Raw genomic sequence first — 24,002 nt, 5'->3', positions numbered from 1 at the left:
CTACTCTCTGAGTCCCTTCTATGTGCCAGGCACTGTGTGAAGGCTTTAAACACAACTTCATGACCAGCTTACAGAGCAGACTTAGTCTCATCTCATAGGTGGGAAATCCAAGGTTTAGAAAGATTAAGTCACTAGGTCAAGGCTCCTTACCCCCAGCTGGGAAGTGGCAAGGCTAGGATTTGAAATCAGATCATTGACTCTACAGCCCCTAATTTTATACTCAGCTGCTGTCCAGTTCTGAGCTGGGGTGACAGAAGATGAGGATAGCTCAAAGGAGGAAGGCCAAGCCCTTCTCCTAGCTCCAAGGCCTGACTTAGCTGATAGAAGTATCAGCAGGAAGTAGACTAAACCTTAATGTCAGGACTCCTGGCCTTGAACATCTTGTCATTCTGTCCTAGCAACACATGGTGTTCCTTACGCTGTCTCCTCATCCTCACTTCAGAACCATTCCCTCTCCCTTCAGGAAGGGTGGGGACACAGACTGATCATTGTGGTCCAGTGATTTTTACAGTTTTACTGAGACGATGGGCTGCACTGGTGGAGGTGACCAGGCTCCCCTGAGGTCAGCTGAGGCCACCCAGAGGACTGGAGCGCTGAGCCTCACATGAGGGCTCCTGACTATAGGTGGCCTATGAAGAACAGCAAAGATAAAGAAGATAATGTCTTCAAAGACGAGAATGAAGTGAACGTGTAGGAACTGAGCCAGGCAAGGCAGGCGGCACTCACCAGGAGAAGGAAGAAGAAAGGCTGGCCCCCATGCTCAGGACTTTCTGGAACCTGAATCCCACGTGCTCCTCCTGACATCCATGCATTTGACGTTTAGATCACAAAAACATCTTTTGTGAGTCCAAAGGTGTGTGCAGGTAGGTCTCCCTGGCCAATAACAACACAGACAGCCAAGCAACTGTCACAAGAAACCTTTCCTTTGTCCTAACCCCCCAGGAGGCCCTAGGGTCAAGCTCCCTTGGTGTGAGCTCAGCATCAGTTTTCATAACCAAAGTGAGGTCTTGCTCACCCTGGCACTCAGACGGATCCACCATACAGTGGCCAGGCCTGGGCCCTGTTACTCCCAGGTTATGTTGGAACATAGATCTGGCCAGGGTACCAGGGCCCATCCATCAGAGGCCACACTGGGCAGGTCCTGCCTCCACCGTCACCAGGGAGGACTTGGAGGCTGAAGCTTCTCTCAGAGCAGAACAAGGTTGATGGTACTGAGTATCCATGCATCTTTCCTGGCTTCCTCTTGCCCAAGTTCATGACCATGTAACCTGGTATGTCCACTGCCTCTTTACCATGGAGCCTGTGGGCTAGCCCCTGCTGTTCCTTAGAGTTCAAGCTGCTCTGTTCCCCTCATGCCCAGGTTGTTTGTGCAGAGTAGCTCCAGAGAGCACAGTCCACATGTCCACAATGCTCAGCTTTTATCCCCGATGACCTACTTGCAAAACGCAGCAGCCTTTATGCCCCAGGTTGGCCTGCCTGAGTGTAATCAGAGCCATGTGGACCTCGGCACTTCCTGCTGCCCCATGAGCTCACCACTCTAAGCCCCCTGCACTCATCTATGCTGCAGAGGAAATATACCTTGGGGAGACAAGAGGATGAAGGCGAGGGAGATGTGGAGCACTGGGAGTAAGCCTGGCACAGTCTGTGCTCCATCAGACCCATGTCAAGCAGATAATTTCCTGAAAAGCCAAATCATTCTTTCTGTCTCCCAGCTGTGAGCCGGGGTCTTCCTTTTCTCCCCTCCGCCCTATGTCCCCTGAGATACTTGTCCTCACATTCTGCAACAGAGGCAGTGGGTGGGTACAGAGCATAAATTTCGGAATCAAGCAAATACAGAATCAAAGTCCTACTCTGTTACTTAGGAGCTGGTGGATTTGGAGCAAATCACTTAGCAACTCCAAGCCATGGAGGCAACAGGGATGGATGGCCAAAGGGATTCAAGCTACACAAACTGCTCAGCTCCCTGGCGGACATGAGACCTTTCCACTCCTGGACCTTTCCACTGGCCCAAACCATCTCCACTGGCCTCCCGTCTGTCCTCTCCTCTTTCACCATCCAAAACCGTTCCGCCTACGTCTTTATGCAAGAGCCCATGCCACTATCCTATGGACTTTTCTTCCATAGGTAGACCTCCAAGACCCCTCTGTAGCCACCTGCTCCATATCCTCCTGCTAGCTCCTCACCTAGCCATTTTCCCCAAGGCTGGCTCATCACCTCTAGCCCTATCCAGAAAGCCTTCCCCTAGCCCCACCTGCAGGATGGCTACTTCCTTGAAGCCCTTTCAACATCATCTTCATGAGTCCCTGATTATGCCAGGGGGGCTGAGGCTTGTTTCTGATGTCAGACCAAAGCTTCCAGAATGGGTGCCTGGGGGCCGGGAGTTTGGCCTAGTGGTTAAAGTGCTTGCCTAGCATGCATAAAGACCCAGGTTCGATTCCTTGGTACCACATACATAGAAAAAAAAAAGCCGGAAGTGGTGCTGAGGCTCAAGTGGTAGAGCTCCAGTCTTGAGAAAGTCCAAGGACAGTGCTCAGGCCCTGAGCTCAAGCCCAGGACTGGCAAAAAAAAAACCCAAAAAACAAAAAACAGAATGGGTGCCTGATAACAGGCACCAAAAAGTGTTCACTAACTACTTGAAATAACTTCTCTATGTGCTTTAAAGTGCTCAGGTGGCCAGGGACTACTGTCTCACACCTGTAATTCTAGCTACTCAGGAAACTGAGATCTGAAGATCAGTATACAGCTAGACCAGGCACACAACACCTAGAGACTCTTATCTCCAATTAGCCAGCAAAAAAAGCTGCAAAGACAAGACGGTTCAAATGGTAGCCTATCAGTCACGAGTGAAAAAGCTGAGCAGGAGTGAGAGGTCCAGAGTTCAAGCTCCAGTACTGTTAACAATAAAAAATAAATAAATAAGTTAAAATAATAATAATAATAATAATAATTTAAAAGTCTTAGATGGTTTTCTAGTCCTAAGATTTGAAAACATTTTAGGGAAAGTAATCCTGTAACATGGATAAACTGAGGCAGAAAAAGATAAGTGAGGATAAGTCTTAAATTTATTTTTACAACACATCCTCAAATTAGTATACATGAAACATGGAAGACAGGTCAGCCCTCTATGCATTCACACCCCTGGGCCACAGACCTTATCAGATAACTGTTAGCAGTTTGCTTTTGTAGGAAAGTCATGATTTCATCTTTTTCTGGAAAGCATCTAGGGCCTGGGATGGGTTGAGTTGAGGTAGAGCTTCATACGCAGGCCCAACTCCTGTGAGGAGAGCTCACGCCAGGATGGACTGTACTTTAAGGGACTATTGCATTAGACACTGGGGTAAACGGATGGGGCTAGGGCTTCCTGGGCACAGAGGACAACCAGACAGATGGTGAGCGGATGGGCAGCAGACAGCCTCTCCTACCGAGGAGACCCCCAGCTCTTCCTGTCCATTGTGTGAGGCTTTGGTCTTCATGAAGCACAGATTCCCCTGGGAACTCCACAAAGCCAGTGAAAAGGGTATCTCTTTGCTCCTGCCCATCTGCCTGTGACCACATCTGATCCTGATTTCTGGGGCCAGGGATGGCCTGGCAAGATCAGAGAGGATATCTGGTTGCAGGATGGACAGTACCATTGTGCAAGCCCAGGAAGGAGGGGCAGAAACCATGGGCAAAATATTTACAGTTGTCCAATGAGGTGCAGCCTGGAGCTGCCACCCACCCTGGCTCACATTCCTGCAGCTTCAGCCCCAGCTCTGGATGCAAGACAAGGTCCCCAGTCCTCTCAGGCATCTCCACTGATCTGTTCTTTATGGCCCAACCAGGCTCTTAGCTTGACCAATGAGATTAGAGTCAGCTGTGTGGCCCTAGGCTGGGCCTGAGTTTTATAGAGTCCAGGTGGGTGGTCAAGTGCTCCAGGGATGAAGGCATGTGCACATTCATGGCCATCTTTCCCTTCATCTTGTCCCCAGACAGCCCCACAAGTGAGCCTTTGCTCTAGTGTCCCAACCACAGGTTAGACTCTAAGGAGGGAAGAAGCATCCATCCACACAGAGACATGCCAGGCCCCGACTTGTCAGAACCTGCCCCTCTCTGGAGCTTCTGTCCCTGTGGCTGATCTTGAGCCCTATCTTTTTACTCATGCCAGCACTACAGACAGAACTCTGTTTCCTTTTCCTTTGCCCATGTATGTGGAAACCAGCCACCTGCTTCTCCTAGACACTAGTCTGAGACACCTATCAGGTCTCAAGACACTGTGATGGGTGATGTTGGGGTTTTAATAGAAATAAGACCAAGTCCTTTCCCTCAAAGGACTTTACAGAGGCCTTCAGACTAATGTACTCACATATACACAAAGACAAGAATATTACGATAGACAGACAGACAGACAGACAGACAGACAGACAGACAGATAGATAATTTTTTGTCAGTCCTGGGGCTTGAACCCAGAGCCCAGGTGCTGTCCCTGAGCTCTTTCTGCTCAAAGCTGGCACTCTACCACTTTAAACCACATGACCACTTCTGGCTTTCTGGTGGTTAATCAGAGACAAAAGTCTCTCTAACTTTCCTGCACTGGCTGGCTTTGAACCACAATCCTCAGATCTCAGCCTCCTGAGTAGCTAGGATTATAGGCGAGAGCCACCAGTGCCCGATAAATAATATTACCCAATGCCAGGCATGTTCTAAATACTATACACATACTTAACCTCAGTGATAAATCCAAGAAAAGATATTACTATGAAAAAGCAGCAGCACAAACCATTGTACTCCACATAAATAGGAGTATCTGCCTATGTCTATACCCCATTCCTCATCTACCTTTACAAAACTGTCTTATCCTGTTAACATACAGTGATTGGTCTAATGGTTGATCATGTGACCCAAGTTGTTGGGGGCCGAGTAACCCCATGTCTAATAACTTTCTGCTGAGACAAGGAAAGGCGCATGAGACAGGGCGCAAGACTTGATTACCATTGGATACAAATGTGTTATTGTTTATCACTCTCTGCTGGGACCTAGAGTGAGGGTATATTAGCTGGAGGGACTTCCTCAGGACGGGGGTTTTGGAGAGAGATTTTCCTGCCTTGATGAAGCTTCGTGGCGTCTCTGTTCGTGGTCTGGGGAAGGAAGGCTGAGTGCAGGAGGACAGTGGGCCCTCTCCTCTCGCGGCTCATCCTGGTCGGGGCGTGTTTTTCCCTATCCCTCCTACTAGTCGAGAGGAACCAGGGACGAAGGACCCTGACACCAACTTAGGCCAATAAGAGTCTTCCTGCCTGGAGATTCTACTTAGGACCTGAAGGAGAAACTCCTTTTGTCTCTGGGCACAGAGCTATGGGAATAGGAATCAGCCTCATGTTGCTAGTGCCAGAACTGGTCCTACAGAACAGTCAAGTCAGAATTAGAATATCATAGAACAGGGGGCCGGACGTGAAGCTTTGGCTTAAGTGGTAGAGTGCCAGCCTTAAGCACAAAAACTCAGGGACAGCACCCAGATCCTGAGTTCAAGACCCAGTACTGGCACTTAAAAACAAACAAATTTAAAAAAAAAACCATTGAAATAACAATAAAACCAAAGTACAGAATGGTAGACATGAGAAGGTTACAAAGGCAAGAAGGGCATGGTGAGGGCTTGGGCTCCAGCTGTGACACCAATATTTTCCTTTACACAGCTTGCAATTTGTCACATGTCCATCAGAGTCTCCAAAGCCTGTCTGTGTTACACTGAGGATGAGCTGATTTTGCTGTAGCACTCACCCATTTGAAATTATCTTTTGGTCTGCATGAGAATGCATTCAACCAGCTCCTTTCTTCTCTTCCAATAGGTCAAGAGAACTCTGGCTTGAAGGTCAGGAAAGGCCCATAGATAGCCAGAAACTTTAGCTTCCTAAAAGGGCACCCTTCAGATTCTTTAGGTAACCCCCATGCATGAATGTGTGTGTGTGTGTGTGTGTGTCCCCTCTCTGGTCTCAAATTCCAGATGGACTTATAGGACAAGTCATCCTCTTCCTCTGTACAGCACCTCAAAGGAAAGGACCTTGCCCTACCCACTTGCTGATGGGCCTTCTGCCCTTCCATGCCATCACTCACCTCCTTCCTGTCTGGACTCCACATTATCTCTGCTGAGCCAGACTCCTCACAACCTTCTCCTCTGGGCTTTCTGTGGGAGGGCCTGGGTTGCTGTCCTCTCCCCAATGTTGGGCCTGAACCTGTGCTATTTTTACCTAAGGTCTCATTTCCCATCCTTCTAGAATCCCAGAGGCTGGCACCCAGGTACAAGCATCAGCCAGAAGAGCAAGGATGCAAGTCTTCCACCCACCCTCCCCCTGTCCCCTCCTTGCTCTCCCTCCTCTCTGCCCTTGGGCTGGGAGGGGTGTCCCTGGAGCCCCCAGGTCAAATGTGGCTGTGGCTAGGTCCTGTCTGCATTCATGGTGGTCCTTTCTTTTAACCTTTTAGAAAGTAGGAGGTTTAAAGTTTCCACCACACCTTTCTAAAACAAATCTTTTTTAGAAAGCTGTGTTTCTGAATTTCCTTGAAAAACTGGTGTGCCTGTGACAGGGTGGTGAATCTGCAGAGTGCTGGTGGCCGCCCTGCCCAGGGACACAGGGACACTCACAATGTTCATGAGGGTGAGGACGTAGTTCTGCACGTGCTCCCTGCCATGGAAACGGACCACCGAGTCGTCCACTGCCAGCAGCACTTCAATGCTGTAGCTGCCTGGCTTGGCATGTCGCCGCTTCCGCTCTGTGTCACCCAGCTGCTCCTCAACCTCGCCTAGCAGGTTGGGAAGGTCACCCAGGCCAAAGGCTGGAACCAAGACAAGAAGGGAGACATCATGAGAATTTGACGGTAGCCACATAAAGATGGAGGATCCCTTTACCTAGACTCTTTCTTGGAAGCAGTTTTTCAGATTCTAGAATATTTGCATAGACTTCGCCAATGGAGCACCTTAATCCAAACCTTTGGGACATGACAGGCTCAATGGGGAGCCCACAGCTCAGACAAATCCCTAGGGAAAAAGAGAAAGGTTCCTCAGTAGGGGGCAAAGGCTCACCCCCCCCCCCCGAAGCAGGAGAATGAGTAACAGTCGCCCCAACGTGTAAGCAGCGCCTGGTTACAATAGAAAACTGAATCTGACTTCTAGAAGCCTTCCATGCCAGATCTGTCAACGGAGGCTCAAAGAGGGCACCTGACTCCTCCTAGATCCCTTGGGGGCCAATGCACCATTCCCCTCCTCCGTTACCACACCCAGTGAGTGAGGGCTCGGAGTTCTTTCTTCATAGCTGTGGGGAATGGAGGGGGAGAAACCCATCCTAGAAGCCCCAAATGGGTGGACAATGATGCTGCTGCCTTGAAGAAACAGCTGGAACACCCCTAAAACCTTAAACATCAAGTCACCATATGTGTTCCCATGAAGCTCACATGTGAGCATTCATAGTAGGTATTGTGATCACCTATAGCATGATCATAATCACAATAGCCCCAACATAGGAACCACTGCAATATGCATACACACACACACACACACACACACACACACACACACACACACACGTATAGGGGGGCATGGACAACTAACAGGTGGTGGAATATTACTGTGTCATAAAAAATGGATGTAAGTATTACTGCATGCCATCACGTGAACTTTGAACACACACTAAGAGGAAGAAGCTAGCAGCTAACAACTCACATTACATGACTCCATTTAAAGGAAACATTCTGGATAGGAAATCCACAGAAATAGGAAACTGACTAAGGGTGGGGAAGGGAAAAAGGAAGGGACTACTAATGGGTACAGAAAGTTTGGTGGAGGTGATGGAAATGTCCTGAAATTAGATACAGATAACGTTAAATAACACCACATTATCCCCAAACTGCCTACTTGAAAATTGTTAAAATGGTATATTTTATGTTGTTTTTCTCAAATCTAAAAAAAAAATCACCACCATCAGTAGTAGCAGCTCTGAGCTCCAGCTGGCAGAGAGCCAGAGGGCATGGGCCCTGCTCACACCCAGTTCTCTCTAGGGAGGGGTCTGGGGGAGGGAATGGAGTAAGTCAGAGCAAGTCTGGGTTGAATGGAGGGTGGGGGGAGCATCCAGAACATAGTCTGAGGCCAAGGCAGGGCTCAGGGAGCCCCTGAGGACCTGATGTGGAACAGTTTACACTAAAGTCTGAACTCTGCACGCAGATGGGCTCTGTCTCTCACCAAGCTCTTCTTTAAGGCCCAAGGATGTGTGTGAATGAGCGTGTGAGGCGTGTACTAACAAGAAAATAGATGGATGTGGATGTGGGGTGAGTGTGAATGTGTGTGGGGAGGTGTGTTAACAAATGTGGGTGAGTGTGTAAGAGTATGTGCGTGTGTAGATGAGTAGGGGGTGAGAACATGGAGTAGGCAGGGATTGCTTGTGTGTGTGTGCTTGTGTATGTGGGGATGAGTGTATCTGCACACTTATGCTCCATTTAGGAAGCAGGTATTGAAGCTAAACCTGAGTGTCCACAGGACAAGTGTCCTCCAGCCCCAGTTCATGGTAGGCATGGAAGCTCTTCACAGCAGAGCCCAGAGTCAGGCAGCCCCTCCACTGACACAGCTCCGTTAGCAAGCTGTATGGTGGAGTCTCTGTGGCAACTCAAATTTTCCCCAAACAAACTAGACACCCTCACAGGGAGAAGGGCCCTGTGGCGAGGTGACCTCTTGACATTTATCCTTTAGGACCCACAGAGGGAACTCTAGGAATAGTCAGGGTGGTCAAGACCTGGAGAGAATGAGATGTCCAGGATGGGGCCAAGTAGAGAGAAGAGCCCAGGATGAGCCCAGCATACAAGCAAAGCCTTGTACTCCGGGCTACAAGCCAAGGTAGACCCAGCACACAGAGCAAAGCCTTCCATGCCAGGCTGCTTTCCCTACCCCCACCCCTGCTGTCTTCCATCAGAGGTGCCATGTTCAAGAACATCTTCTATTGTCTTTTTAATAAGGGACCACAGATGGCCAAACCCCAGCCACACAGGCTGGCACACAGGAGCTTCAGCCAGGTGTCTTGAAATGCAGACCATCTGACATGTTTCCCCTAGACCAGGTCCACCTCCAGGCTCACAGTCAGGGCCCCACCTCAAAAGCCTACAATTCCCCAGGACCTCTCCCCAGAAAGGGAAGTCAAAAAGGTCTTGTGAGCTGGCATCAGTGGCTCAAGCTCAGGGACAGTGCCCAGGCCCAGTGGAGTCCAAAGGAGACATATCACTCTCTCAGTCATGTGGAGGGCACGAGACCTACCACCAGCCAACTCTCAAACCCACTCCCATCCTCTGACTCTCCTCCCAACCTTTTGCTTCTATCCCCAGTGCCTCCACCCCCTCCACTGCTCCTCTATGAATGACACTTGAGGAGCAGCTGGGGCTCCAAAGAAAGCACTGTCTAGGGGACACCCAGCTTCCAGGCATTCCTTCCAAAGAGGCCCAGCCCTGCAGGGCCCTGGCACAGGGTGTGTCCACTCAGGATCAGATTCCACCCCACCCTCGTCATACCTCTTGTTCAAAGGGGCCTCATGACAGAGCTAAGTGTGCTTAGGAAACTGGCCTAAAGCCAGCACCTGTCACTTACCCTGTCTTCTTCACTCAACCATGGTCTGCCAGGCTGTGAGCCCCTGCCGCTGGCCACTGGGCACATAGCCTCCCTAACTGCCAGTAGTTACCCCCAATAACTCTCATGAGAGCTCCTATTTATCAAGCCCCATACTCTATGCTGGGAGTTTTCTCTACACCCTCATCAAGACAAAGCGGCCTTATCAGGTAGACCCTTACCACCCCTACTTCACTGGCTGGAAATATGAAGCTCACAGATGGTAAGGCACCTGCCTCAGGTCACAGAGTAGACAAGCTATAAAGATGGCTCATGCCTATACTCCTAGCTACTCAGGAGGCTGAGATCTGGGGATCACAGTTCAAACTTAGCACAGGCAGGGAAGTCTGTGAGGCGCTTACCTCCAATTAGCTACCAGACAACCAGAAGTGGTGCTGTGACTCAAAGTGGTCATGCCAGCTTTGAGGAAAAAAAACCTCAGGGATAGCACCCAGGCCTTCAGTTCAAGCCTTATCACACACACACACACACACACACACACACACACACACACACACACACACACACACAGATGATCCATTGAGCCCCAGGCTGCCTGGACACCACAAAGGCCTCGACAAACCTCCTTGATGCATATTTGATTTTTAGTGGGGAAGAACAAATGGTAGCCATTCTACTCTCCGCTCCCACTCAGAGACAACCTTGAAATCAATACTGAACCTCCCTTCCCTCTGCCCCACCTCCCATGTCACTGGAGGCTTGAGGACTATGATTCAGGACTTATATGGTCCTCTACCCCTTACCCCCAGCCAGTTACAGCAGGCTCCATTGAGACTTTTCTGCTGTCTGGAGCTCTGGGTTAACTAGGCCCATTTTGCATGGGCACACTAGGGCATGCACTGAGAGCTCAAGGTCAAAAGTCACCCCAGCAGCATGGACAAAAGTGAGCTTCTGCTCACCACCTACCTTCATTGTGAAGGTCCTCATGAGGCTCTGCCCACTCCCCCAGGACAGCTTCCCTGCGGTACACCACATGTGTCCTCCCGCTGGCCTCCTTCTCCTGCTGTCCCCACTCCAGAGGTTCAATGAAGTAGTCGGTGCTGTCTGTGCGAATGAGGCCAGCCTGCAGGGATGTAGTGGGCAAGCAAAAGCAGGGAGAGAGGAGAAGAGTGAGTGCATGGCACAGGACAGGCAATGCAAATGTGTGTACACGCATGGGGCTCTTCCTCTAAGGCCTGGGGTTTCACGCTTGGGAACCCTGGGATTCTAGTAAATTCTCAGGCAGAAAAATGAGGGGAAGGGGCCAGGAGTTTGGCCTAGTGGTTAAAGTGCTTGTCTAGCATGCATGAAGACCCGGGTTCGATTCCTCAGTACCACATACATAGAAAAAAAGCCGGAAGTGGTGCTGAGGCTCAAGTGGTAGAGCTCTAGCCTTGAGAAAGTCCAAGGACAGTGCTCAGGCCCTGAGCTCAAGCCCAGGACTGGCAAAAAAAAAAAAAAAATGAGGGGAAGAAAAAGGGAGGCTTTGTTCATTGCAAGCTCACAGCTTTCAATCCCATTTTGCCTGCATCAAAATATTCCTTTCAAAATCATCATGTGGTTGGCTTTGGAAATAAAAACATAAAAAAGTAAAACCTTGGCCAAGCGTCCCCCAAAAAGTCTTGTTAGCCACCAATGAAGACAATAATGAAGGGGGCCAATGAAACACATAACTAGACGTGTGCTCATTTATGTGTGCCTGAGTACGCATAGACACACACTGGCCCATGTCATCTTTATGAAGCAGAAGGCCAACCCCCCTACCACAGTACACAGAAAATAGCAGGCGATATTTAATAAATAAATATCTGTGGAATCGGTTCATTCATTCAACAAATGTCTATTGAGTGGCCACTGCGTTAGCAGTCTCTGGATAGGCAGCTGTGAACACACAGCCGGGCCTAAGGGAACTGTTTATGAGCTCACCAAACCCACTCCATTTAGACTCCTTAAAAAAAAAAAAAAAGCAGTCACTTAAAACAGCTCAATCCCACCCACTTCCAGAGCTCAGCCTTCTCTTGGGTTGCTCCTCAGGAAAGCCCCCTGAGGCCTCTGAACACCCATTCTGGCAATAGCCAACCCTGGTCATGTCTCTTCATATTTGCTGATGAAACTGAAAAACATCACTTTGGATCACTCTACCAAGAGACCACCTTCTGTTCCCCATACAGAGGAGGTTGAGGAGGACTCCAGGGAAAGATGGCAGCAACACTGTGATGCTTCCCCAGGAGCTGCATAATCAGGTGATTTTCCATGGTCTGCAAAGGTTCTGATATGCTTGTTAAAATTGGTTCATGAGCCCTGGGTAGGCGGAGACAAGGAAGTCAGGCCCAGCTTTCAGCTATGAGTTGATCAATTTCTAGAGGGGTCAAGGAGCAGGCATATCCTGCCCCGTGCTGTGGTGGGTGTGACCAGGCACCTAGAGATGGTCCTGAGGGATACATATGCATCAGGACCCTGGCTGCAAAAGCAAGAAATTCAATCTGAACTCTCCAGCCCAAAGGAGCATGTGTGACGAATTTTGGCAGGAGCAAGGAGTGGAAGAGAGGGATCTAAATGCCCTCTGCTCCCTTAACACCAGCCTCATTCTCATCAACAAGCTGCATATGCCCTATGCTTACAGCACATCTCCACCCTACCACTAGCCATCAGAAAGACCTTCTTTCACTGGCTCATGTACACAGTCCAACGGAAAGCTTATGTTTGATCCAGACTGTTAGAGCACCATGAAATGGGTAACTGCTGCCAGTTCCCTCAACCAGAAGGGCAAAAGTGTGGAGGCCCAAAGGATAGCGTTGAGAACCAGACAGGACTTCAGGCTCAACAGCACAGGCTTCGCCTGGGCAAGAAGTAATGGTCAAATCCAAGAGCCTCTGCTACTCTGGCCCCTGCAGAACCCTCCATGGGAAGCATGTCTTCCAGGTACACAGCATTGCACACAGTTACTGCAGCTCTGTGGCTGCATCTCTTCCATGTCCTTCTTGCACCCCTGTCTGATCCACAGTGGGGGCTAGTCCTGCCCCTGGGACAAGCAAAACAAAGACCCTCCCAGTACAGTGCCGCCTAGGCCAAGTTCACACACACAGGCTTGCCCAAGCTAGTGATCTGTGCCATCCTGGCTCCTAATACATCTTGAAGCAGCCTGGCAGAGAATTCCCTAGACCAGAAGGCAGAAAACTTTGGCCAGTCTGCCCCTCCTACACTAGCCTCTTTAACCAAGGCCCTCCCCTATTCTAGAATTTGTTCAATGGACTGCACAGAGGATCCATCAAATCCTGGCATTCTGAGCTTTTTTTTTTTGCCAATCCTGGGACTTGAACTCAGAGGGCCTGAGCACTGTTCTTGGGTTTTCTCAAGGCTAGAGCTCTACCTCTGGAGCTGCAGCACCACTTTCAGCTTTTTTCAATGCGTGTGGTACCAAGGAATTGAACCTGGGTCTTTGTGCATGCTAGGAGAGCACTCTACCACTAGGCCAAACTCCTGGCCCACGTTCTGAGCTTTTTGGCTTGATGTGTTCACATGGTTCACAAGAGACAAGCAGCTTCCAGAATGATCTCAATGATGCAGAGTCAAGCTGTAAGCCACAATCATGGACCACAGACCTGTCAAGTACATCATGCCTGTCCCACAGTCCTGCCTCAGCAACAGAAGCAGCTGAATTCCCCCGTAACAAAAAATACCCTTCCTCAGGCAACATGTTTTGCATCGAGACACACCAACATTTTATTAAGCTGAAACACATGCCCCTCCATTCTACCCATTGTAAGGCCTATTACCACAGTTAGCGTTAATAATAGTGACTGCCCTTAGGTTTGCATATTTTATCTTAAGGTATTTCATCTTCATAGCACTGTGATACAGATACTGATACTAGATTCATTTCATGGATGAGTAAACAGAACTTAGAAAGATTAAGTCACTTTGTCAGAATCATACAAGTATCAGCACTATAGCAAGACATGATACTTAACCACTAAGCTTTATTGCCTGGAACAATCTCTGGGCCTGCATTTGACCATGGGAACAAGGAAAAAGCCTTCTTCTGGGCCTATGTTCTGATCTGACCTTGCAGAGCAAGGTTGCTCACTTCCTACCTTCGGATAAAATCTCCTTTGAAAGCCACACCACCTCCACAGATGGGAGAATAGAGGAGATTGAGCACAGCAGTACATGGCCCATAAAAAGAACAGAGCAGAACATCTGTCATCCCTGGTACATAAAAGGCTAAGATGAGGAGAATCACATTTCCAGGCCAGCGTAAGCCAAAAAAAGAAAGAAAGAAACCTTCATCTCAATGAAAGAAGCTGGGCGTAGTATAGTGGTCCATGCCTGCCTGTCTTCTCTATTACGACAGGAAACAAAAGGGGGGATTACAGTCAAGACACATTCCTGGGCAAAATGTGAGACCCTATCTCAAAATAACCAGGGCACAAGAGGGCGAGAGGCATGGCTCAGAGGTAGATTAATCTCCCTAGGAAGCACAAGACCTATTTCAAATCCCAGTGTAGCCACACGCTCTCCTTATCTCACCATAGTGGATGCCACAGGTGCATAGGGTCAACTGCCTCACCCCCATGCCTCATAAGGGAGTGCTAAAGATCTGCCTCCCTAGCCCAGTTAACTGTTACAACAGGCAAGCTAGACCAAGCAACCAGGAGTTTCTCCCTCTGTGACTGTAGGTCCCTTGAGCCTTCAGGGATCAAGGAAAGAAGCTCCTCAGAGATTGTCCTTGTCCCTTTTATTCCTGATGTCTGCACCTTGTCCAGCTCTGGGCTTCCTCCCCATGGGGCTCAGAGACCTCCTCCTGGTGAGAGGCCTCGACGCTGGCCTGCATCTCTTCCTCCAGTTCCAAGGTCTGACCTACCTGGGCAGGACATGTCTGGTCACTTTCCCAAGGACCTGGGTCTCCCCTCTGCATAATGAGTTTTGGCCTAAGTTCCCTTGAATCACTGCCCTGGCCAGGAAACCAGGCACCATGCAAGGCAGACAGACTGGCAAGCAGACCTTCTGGCTCCCTGCCTCCTCACCAAATTACTCCAGTCTCTCAATTTATGAGATGTTTATATTTCTGAAAAGTGGTGGCTAATTTTAAAGTACTAAAATCAAATCAAATTTCTGGATAAGACATCAAGGGAAAATAAATTCTGGTAGGCTGGAAAATAAATATCAACCATATCTTTTTCCCATACCTTTTTTTTTTGCGAATAGTACATAAGTAGGAAATATATACAAGAGAGAGCTTCTTCATGCACTAAAATCAAAACAAAGAAGCACTGGTTACATCCAGGGGGCCTCCCACACCACATGGGAAGCAGCACCCCCCCCAACAGAAACTCTCCAACAAGCAGGCCTGGCCACCCAGCTTTGCCCTAAATTCCCTTTAATGTGGTTGCTTCTGAACAGTCCTTCCTGGGAGGTGTGTGGCTTAAGGGGGTGTAGGTGGGGGTGGTACAGGGAAGATGGCTTGAATTTTCCAGTGTGAATGGTGACATCATTTTAGTGGCATAGGCAACAGCTTCTCCCTTCTCTTCATCCAGAGGTTTACAAGCCATGCTAAGTGAGGTTTTGCTATGTAGGTTCCCCTCCAGGAAAGCCTCCAAGTCCAAGGTGAAATCCCAGGACTTCTGAAGAAGACATAGCTTAAAAATCACCTTCATGTGAGGCCTAAATGGAGCATGTTCAGTTAGTCTTTAGAAGCTATCTACAGTCAGGGCAAGCTCACGAGATTTTAGTATGTAATCAAAGCCTGATTAGTTTGAAATTTGTACATATGTGAGCATGTGTATGTGTAAGCATGTTTTTTCTAAAACTGTATGGACATGTATGTAGATTGGGGTTCACTAAGCCAACAGAGGAAGCTACAGGAGGGCCACAGGCCCTAAAGACTGGAAAATGTTCTATGACAGGGAAAAATGCAAGCTTAGCTATGGGCAATGCCCCATTTGTGACTTGCCAGGCAGTGAACAAGAACCTAGTATGCAATCTAACAGAGGTAAAGAGCTCTGACACCACTGCAACTGGCCAGGGAGCCACTGTGGCCCACGCCTGTAATCCCAGCTACTCGGGAAGCTGAGATCTGAGGACTATAGTTCAAATGCAGCCCAGGCAGTAAAGTCTACCCTTAACCATCAGAAAACCAGAAGTGAAGCTGTGGCTCAAAGGGGTAGAGCATAAGCCTTGAGCACAGTGCCCAGGCCCTGAGTTCAAGCCCCATGACCGACCAAGCGTACACACAGTGCAACAGGCCTTTCTAGGTGTAATCCTGGGTCTCCTCGCTGCCTACCAGATCTTCTCTTCCTTCTGCTTGCATAGCCAGTTCAACTCCCCAGAGGAGAGGCCACTGCCCAGCCAGCCATCCCAATACCTCTCCAGGATTACAGCCTTGGGTCTGGATACACCTTGGCCAGGTGTGCTATCTCAGGCTCTAGGCTTCCAGCAAATCAAGCTTGAAACCTCAGTCCCCTCTCTCCCATCGCAGCACTGCACATCCAACCCTGCCTTTATTCAACTCCATGGAGACCTCTAAGGCATGGGCTCCTGATTCCCAGCCCCCCCAACCCTCCCAGCCCTCACTCCGCATTTCCCATCTTTGATTTCTTTATCGGATACACTATACTTCTCTTGCAAACACCTATGAATTCTCTCCCTCTCTCTCCACATCTTGTTCTCCCAAAGAAGCTCCTCCGTGGCACAGAAATGGAGGGACAAAGGGTGACCAAATGCAGCAATGATACTCGCTGGACACTATGTTGAAAATGAACCATACAACTTGTGTGAGGGCATGGGAGGGGAAAACTGGGAGACTGTGAAAGAAGGGGTGACACTGTCCAGAAAGAAGTCTGCTCTTTACCTGACTTATGAAACGGTAACTCCTGTGTACATCACCCTTGTAGACACACTAAAAATAAACAAGGAAGCTCCTGGGTCTTGGTCTTCCCCTCCACATCCACACATTAATAGAAATGATACACCATTGCCACTGCTCACTGGAAAGCAGCGGCCACACCTCTCATGTGCCCATGACGCTGCAAAGGGCTCTGCCATATCTCCCTGACATATATCAGCTCCTGACATTCAACACTGCCCCCAGGCTCCCACATCTAGGCCTTCTCTCCTCTGCTCCCCTATAGCTGATACACTCCTCCTTGCTGCTATCAACAGCCAAGAGCACGGAGCCTCTGCATCCTCAGAATCCCTTCCCTGCCGTTCCTGTCCAGCTGCTGCTTCCCTGCATAGGAAAGGGTGGTCTGCACCACTGCCTCTGTGTTCACCTCAACAATCTTCTGCAGTCACCACCACCTCCTGGGCACTCACTGCTCACCTCACTGCCACCTGACTCAACCTGACAATCATTTTCCTGTCCTGATATCCTCTCACCCTGGACCTTCCCTGGATTTTTCCCTAACCTTCCTATTTGCACATCTGCAGTTCTGGCTCCTCCCAGAATTTTTTCATATGATTATCCCACAACTCCCTTGACCAAAAGGCCTGGATCTCCACCTGGCAGCTCACACTTCACTGCAGAGCCCTGGGTTCCACCCTAGATTCGCTCCTCCTCAGCTCCGTCTCTTCAAATGGTGCCTTTCTAAACTAGGTGCTTAAACTAAAACTCAAAGGGAAGAAGTGGATCTAGGATCAAGTCCCACAACCCCTGCTGCTTCCGGAAGTCAACTCAGCTGCCAGCAGCCCCCAACATAAACTGGTGGTCCAGATCCTCTTAATGGGTCATCTAGGGCCCCTGCCTCTGAGCCAGGACAAGGGAGGGACGGCTTTACTCCTATGCTGGAACAGCACTCCTTCGGGACCCTTCATGGTGGCTCCAGATACCTCCCACCCTCAACATATCCTTACGTCTGTTAAGAAGCACCTACTGATGGGATCGAGAGACAGGTGCATAAAGCAACAAGAGACAGACCAGCCTCTGCTCCCTGGTAAGCAACTTGTATCTGGAACACATTTTTTTAAAACCCTCTTACAACTTGATAAGAAAAGATAAATAATCCAATTTAATTCTTGGCAAAGAATCTGAGTAGATATTTCTTTAAAAAAAAAAAGACACAAAGACGGCAATAAGCACATGTAAAGATATTAGTATCGCTGGTTACCAGAGAAATCAAAACCACAATGGAAAGCTACTTTACACCCACTAGGATGGCTAGAATCAAAGTCAGTTAATAACAAATGCTGGCAAGGACGTGGAGAAATTGGAACCCTTATGCACTGTGGGTGGGAAATGGAAAACAGGGCGATCAATTGGAAAAATAGTCTTTCAATCCTTTAAACAAGTTGAGTTACTACACAATCCAGAACTTAACCACTAGGTATACACCCAAGACAAACAAAAATATGTTTACACAAAACCTTGTCCATGGATATTTTTTAGAGGCACTACTCATGGGAAAACATCCAAATGACTTCAACAAAAGAATGGATAAACAAGTGGATAAACAAGACGTGTGTTTCCATACAATGGAATACTATGTAGCCATGAAAAAAAGAAATAAGAGTACACACGTAGCATAGAGGAAAACAATCTACCAAGTGAAAGAAACCAGATACAAAAGATCATAAATTATATGAGCACATTTATAGGAAATGTCCAGGATAGGAAAATTTATAGGACAGAATGTAGAATATGGCCTCAGGGGCTGTAGTAAGGAGAGACATGCATTTTTTTAATGAGGTGATAAAAATCTTCTAACATTGACTGCAGAGAGGTTGCACATATCTGTGAATATAATTTTAAAAATCCAATGAACTATTCACTTGAAACAGATGAATTATATGGTACATAAATTGCATCTCCAGACTATTAATAAAAATCATGATGCATTCAGGGAGAAGAGAGGCATACAAGGCTGCCTGCTACTGGAAGGCGTGTGAGTCAACGTGGCTCAGATGAAAGCCTGCAGACACGGAGGTTCCGTGTAACTCAAACCTGATGGAAAGCCCCAACCACAGAACTCTGCTGGAGCCCTAGGGCAGCCAAGAGCTCAGCCTAAGCCAAGAAAAGTCTGCAAGCTGATTCAGACAGAGCTGCAGCTTTGGGGGTAAGGAGTCATTTGGTAGATGGGGTTGAATCAGCCAGGCTTGCCAGCACCTGGCATACTCTGCCATGCCCCCACACCAGCAGCATTCAGACCCCAGAGCAGGAAAAAATAGCAGGAAGCCAGAGCCTCCATGCAGACTCCCTTCTCAAGGTCGCTGAGGTCTTGCTGGGCCCCCAGCCCATCTGCACCAAGAATTCATCTCAGAGAAGGTGCAATGTGGCAGGTGGGGTGGGTAAATGCAGACTCTACAGCCAGAGAGTCCTGAGGTTCAAATGCTGGCTCTGCTACTCCCATGTCATCTTGGGCAAGTTACATATCATCCCTATGCTTTGAGGTTACAGTGGCACCTATTTTGTAGCATTAATACCTTAAGTACCTACTGTGGTCCTGAGCATGCAGCGAGGGCTACGGAAGTGCTGTGTTCACACTCATGATGGTCATCAGCATGTTTCTAATTCTGCCCGGAGCCCCAGAGGCTCAGGAAGGGAGCAGTGACCTCAGAGTGAGGAGCAATGTCTTAGCATCAGAATACTAGGTTTGTCCCTAATTCCTGGCTCCATTTGGCCTGGCTTTGACCTGTTCAGATCCTCTGCCTATAAATGGAAGATGACCCTGGGAAAGAGATGGCAATGGAAGAAAAACTCTTTACAAGGAAAACAAGACAGGACCGGGACTGTAGCCTAGTGTAAAGAGTGCTTGTCTAGAATGTATGAAGCACTGAGTACCGCATACACAGAAAGAGCCAGAAGTGGTGCTGTGGCTCAAGTGGTAGAGTGCTAGCCTTGAGAAAGCCCAAGGACAGTGCTCAGGCTGTGAGTTCAAGCCGCAGGTCTGGAAAAAAATTTAATGTGTTTTTCAAGGTTAAAAAGAATACATGCAGACAAGAGGGCAGAAATGTACCCAGCCCTTTGGAGTTGTGCTGGGTGGTGAGATCTGTAAATTTTCCAACTTTTCAATGATTGCCTTATCTCTAATGGCATACCCATTCTGCACAGAGCATGAAATAATCATACAATTCCTGTCCCCTGAAGAAGTTCAAAAAAGGAAGTTACCTGTGTCAGGCAAGTTTCATTATGACCAACTATCTGAGCCAATTAGCCTAGAAAGAAGAAAGGTTTACTCTGATTTACAGTTCTAGGGGTTGCCATCAACGGGATATTTGGATCCACTATTTTGGTATCTGATGGCTCAGTACACCATAGCATATGGCACAGACTAAATCAAAGCTGCCTGTCTCGTGACAGCAGGACAGACAGAAACAGAATAAGGCAAAAGGTCCCAACACCTCCTTCAATCCCCCCAGCGACCTAACTTCCTTCCATTGGGCCCCATTTCCCACAGGCTAGTGACCAAGCCTTTAACACAATGCCTTTGGGGAATAATCCAGATCCAAACTGTACCACCAACATAAAGTAGCCCTCCTTGTCTGCTATACATTCCTGTCAAGTGGTATAGAGGCTGCCTTGGTGAGGGACAGGTACCTGGGGTTCCCTCCCAGCTTTGTGACACTGGTCATCTCTAAGCCACAGTCTCCACATCTGAAGCCTAAGGCTGGAGTGGGCCCCCAGCAGCATAGGGTCTTCTTTTCCTTGGCCTAACTCCCTGATCCTCCCTCCACCTGACTTCAGCTTCTCTGTCAGGCTCCTGGCAGACTCTCCCAACATCCATGGTAGTGGGGCCATGTTTGGATGTTCACTTCAGTTGCTCGAGGAGTTTGCAGAGCTACCACTGCCTGGGCCACACCCTGGGGTGTGCAGCCAGTGGTGGGAACCACATTCGTAAATGCCAGAAGCTTCCAACCCAAGGAATAGATGAATGAATCACCTGTGTCTCTTTTCACAAACAGAATAGGAGTTCATCATGATTCAGAGAATGGGGGGTCGGGGGGGGGAGAAAGAAGAGAAATGGACCATCTGTGTGTGTCCTGAAGAGGATGGAATCCGGCAGGCGGCACCTGCACAGCTTCTGCATTGCGAGCCTCTCTATGGCTGAACAAAACCAAGTGACCAAAGGACCACGTATAACTCGGGGCCATCTCAACTTCTCTCTGGATGAAGAATAATTTTCTAAAATTTCCCCATGCAGGATGGAGGCAAGTGAAAGGGCTCAGAAGAGGGTGACCTGCCAGCAGACAATGACAAGTTGATGATATCACAACCCCCATTCTGCAGATAGGACAATTATCGGTAGTACCTCCAGCTAATGATAATAAAGGGGCTAATTAACTTAATCCTCTCACTGGAACTAAAGATAAGTGATCAGGTGGTCAAAAGCTTGGTAAGTGTGCTTAGAAGAGGGACAGATGGACACATTCGATTTCCTCCCTAATTCCCTCTTGCCCAGGAGACCTCCCACAAGCTGCGGTCCTAACTCAGATGCAATGCAGAGCTCCCATCTGCAGGTGGTCAGAGGCTCATCTTCATTGCAAGCTCTGTCCTGAAACGCAGCCAGAGCTAAGGCAGACCTCGCTGGGTCCACAGCCAACCCATTTCCATTCCCCAGTGCCCAGGAGCCACGTGGCTGGAAGCCTGACCCACTTCATCACCACTACAGCCCACCATGCGTGGGCCCGGGAGCTCTGCCTGGTCCCCTGCTTGGCCCTGAGTCTTGGCTGTGGCTTTGGGATGAGGAGACAGGAAGCAGCCCTTGAGTGCCAGGAGGCAGCCTGACTGCCAGGCTCTGAGCTAATGAGCGGCTGCCTGTAAGGAAGACCTGCAGTCTGAAGCCCACAGCTTCAATGCCAGCCAGCTAACAGAAAGACAGCACCAGAGTAAAGTCATATCCAGCCCCTTGACAGAAGAGGGTCCAGCAGGTCTAGGTCCCAGCAGGTCTCCCCTCTGAGCCAACCCCACAGAAGCCTGGATCAGGCTACCTCTCCTCCATCCTTTCCTATAGCACCAAGTCATTTGCTCACGATTGCTCATCAGAGACCCACATCTAGATGAGGGGCATGCAGTTGAAAGGTCCTCATTGCACAGAGCCACAGAGAGGGAAGGCATGGAGAGGGAGAAGCACAGTGGAGATCACAGTAAGACTTTGCAGGGGGGTAGCTGGACTAAGTGTCAGGCCCCAGCAATATCTGGATGTCCCCAGAAGGAGGACAGCAGGGAGGACCGGGAGGAGGGACTACGTGGAGGAGGACGTGTGTACGGGAGGACTTGGATTTTTGCAGGACTGCTCTGACTTCCAGGGGAGAGTAGACTGTGGGACAAACATGATGGGTTTTGTTAGTCATTCCCACCACCGAGAGAACAGGAGGCTCTTAGCACCCTAGTGCTTTGTTACTTTTCTTTTTTGCTAGTCCTGGGGTTTGAACTCATAGTCTGGGTGCTATCCCTCAGCCAATCTGTGTTCAAGGCTAGCGTTCTACCACTTGGACCACAGCACCACTTCTAGCTTTTTCTGAATACTTTATTGGAGGTAAGAGTCTCATGGAGTATTCTGCTGGGGATGGCTTCAAATGTGATCCTCAGATCTCAGCCTCCTGGCTAGCTAGGATTACAGACGTGAGCCTAGCTTCTGTTGTTCTTTTTTCTTTTAGGATTTCTAGCATTAGCTAAATGTAGTGACTCACACCTGTAATCTGTAGGTCAGAAGGATGGTGCTCAAGGGAAAACATTAATGAGACCCTCACATCACTTCAACAACAGCAACAAGAAAAGCTGGATATGTTAGGTGTTCATTTGTCAACTCAGCCACAGAGAAGGTATAAAGAAGAAGACAGAGACACGGCTTGAGTGTCGGGGAGGAAGAGTGGTTTCTGGACAGAGGAAACAGATAAATGGCTTCAAAGCAAAGACTGACGGAGGCCTTCAGCCATGTGCTAGGAACAAGACTGGCATTCAGACAAGATGTGTCCTGACAAAGTCTCACCTTCAGACCTCTCTCGAAGGCAGCCCATCCACAGCTCCCCCTGCTGTGTTACTGGGTGTACATGAGGTTGCAGGGTTTTTAATATTCTAGGACAAGTCATGTGCACACAATAGCAGCCCACAAGTCAGGATGACTCTGGAGTTTGGCCTAGTGGTAGAGTTCTTGCCTAGCATACATGAAGACCCAGGTTCAATTCCCTGGTACCACATACACAGAAAAAGCCAGAAGTGCTTCTGTGAATCAAGTGGCAGATCACTGGCCTTGAGAAAGCCCAAGGACAGTGCTCAGGCCCTGAGATCAAGTCTCAGGACTGGCAAAAAAAAACAAAACCCAGAAGGTTCCACTTGAGCATCAAATCCCACCAACTGGCCCATTACCATGTGTGTTCTTGGTCGGCCTCCTCATTTTAGGGAAGACAATGAAACATAGAGAAGTTGGACAGCTCTCCCCTGGTGGTGGGAACCACATAAACACCTCCTTCAGGACCCTTCCAGGCCCAGGGAGCAGGGGACAATCACTTTTAGCATCCACCACCTAGAGGCAATTGACATAGCTACCCTGTCACTGGACCTCTTGTAGTTTACGGTCTAAAATCCCTGCTCACACAGACTCTTCCCTTGTCCATCATCTTGGGACAAGCCAAAGGATGATGGGAAGAAGATTGTTCTGCTACTGGGTGACCCTGAGTGAGTCTCTTCCCTTTGTCAATCTAAGCTGAAAAATGAAGGATGCAGAGGCCCTGGGGACCTCTGGCCAAGGCCAGAGTGGAGGGTGGGAACCACACTGTGGTATGTGTGTGCCCTCCACAGGGCATGTGCATGACAGGGGCCATCTAAAGACATGTGGCAGCTGTCACAGCAGCAGCAGGCTGCCAGGAGACTGAGGAGCTGGGACTCCTGAGGACTCACTTCCAGGCAGGTGGGGAAGCTCCATCCTCCACATGTCCCAGCCTCAATCCTCCGAGCAGCTCAGCCACAGTTGGAGGAAGAGAAATCCAACCAGCCCTCACTGGAAGGGAAAGCCACTCTATTCCAGAGCAGCAGCAGCAGTGAGGTGATGTCTGGCTTTTATTCCATACCATAAATAAGTTATTAATCCAGGGCAGACAGCAAGGCATAGCCACGGGGAGACAGGGAGTCAAGTCTGCAAGACCAGACAGCCTCAAGAACTGGCTGCTCCTCCGCCGTCCCGGCCCTGGGCTCCACTCACACAGACCACAGCCAGGACAGATGGCCTCTGGGGAGCAGGAGGAAGAGTCCTGAGGTGGGCGTCCAGAGGGCCTGCAAGCAAACTTCAGTGCATCTCAGCACAGTATTCTCCCAGTGACAGTGCATGTTCCCCTCTCTTGTCCCTGGCACTTCAGTGACTAATGTCTATACTAAAGATAGGGCTGAGGCTCAAGGAGGCCCCGTCACTGTGGGGGAATGTCAATAAGGAGGAATGTTTACAAAGATGGCTGCAACAGCCTCTCC

At 49.1% G+C, this 24,002-nt stretch overlaps 1 protein-coding gene across 1 annotated transcript in view; it reads right to left on the bottom strand.

Moving 5' to 3' along the window:
• Adamts14 (ADAM metallopeptidase with thrombospondin type 1 motif 14) overlaps positions 1–24,002 on the bottom strand; it is a 58,852-nt gene that overhangs the window by 29,192 nt on the left and 5,658 nt on the right. Inside the window, exons 3-4 of the mRNA XM_090345535.1 lie at positions 10,535–10,691; positions 6,611–6,801 (exon numbers count right to left, since the gene is read on the bottom strand). Of these exons, the coding sequence (XP_090201661.1) occupies positions 6,611–6,801; positions 10,535–10,691 (348 nt within the window). The remainder of the gene's footprint in view (positions 1–6,610; positions 6,802–10,534; positions 10,692–24,002) is intronic.

The sequence above is a fragment of the Megascapheus bottae genome, chromosome 15 (assembly GCF_031878675.1).
Source record: "Megascapheus bottae isolate mThoBot1 chromosome 15, mThoBot2.hap1, whole genome shotgun sequence".
NCBI lineage: Eukaryota > Metazoa > Chordata > Mammalia > Rodentia > Geomyidae > Megascapheus > Megascapheus bottae.
This window is presented reverse-complemented; position numbering and strand designations above follow the sequence as displayed.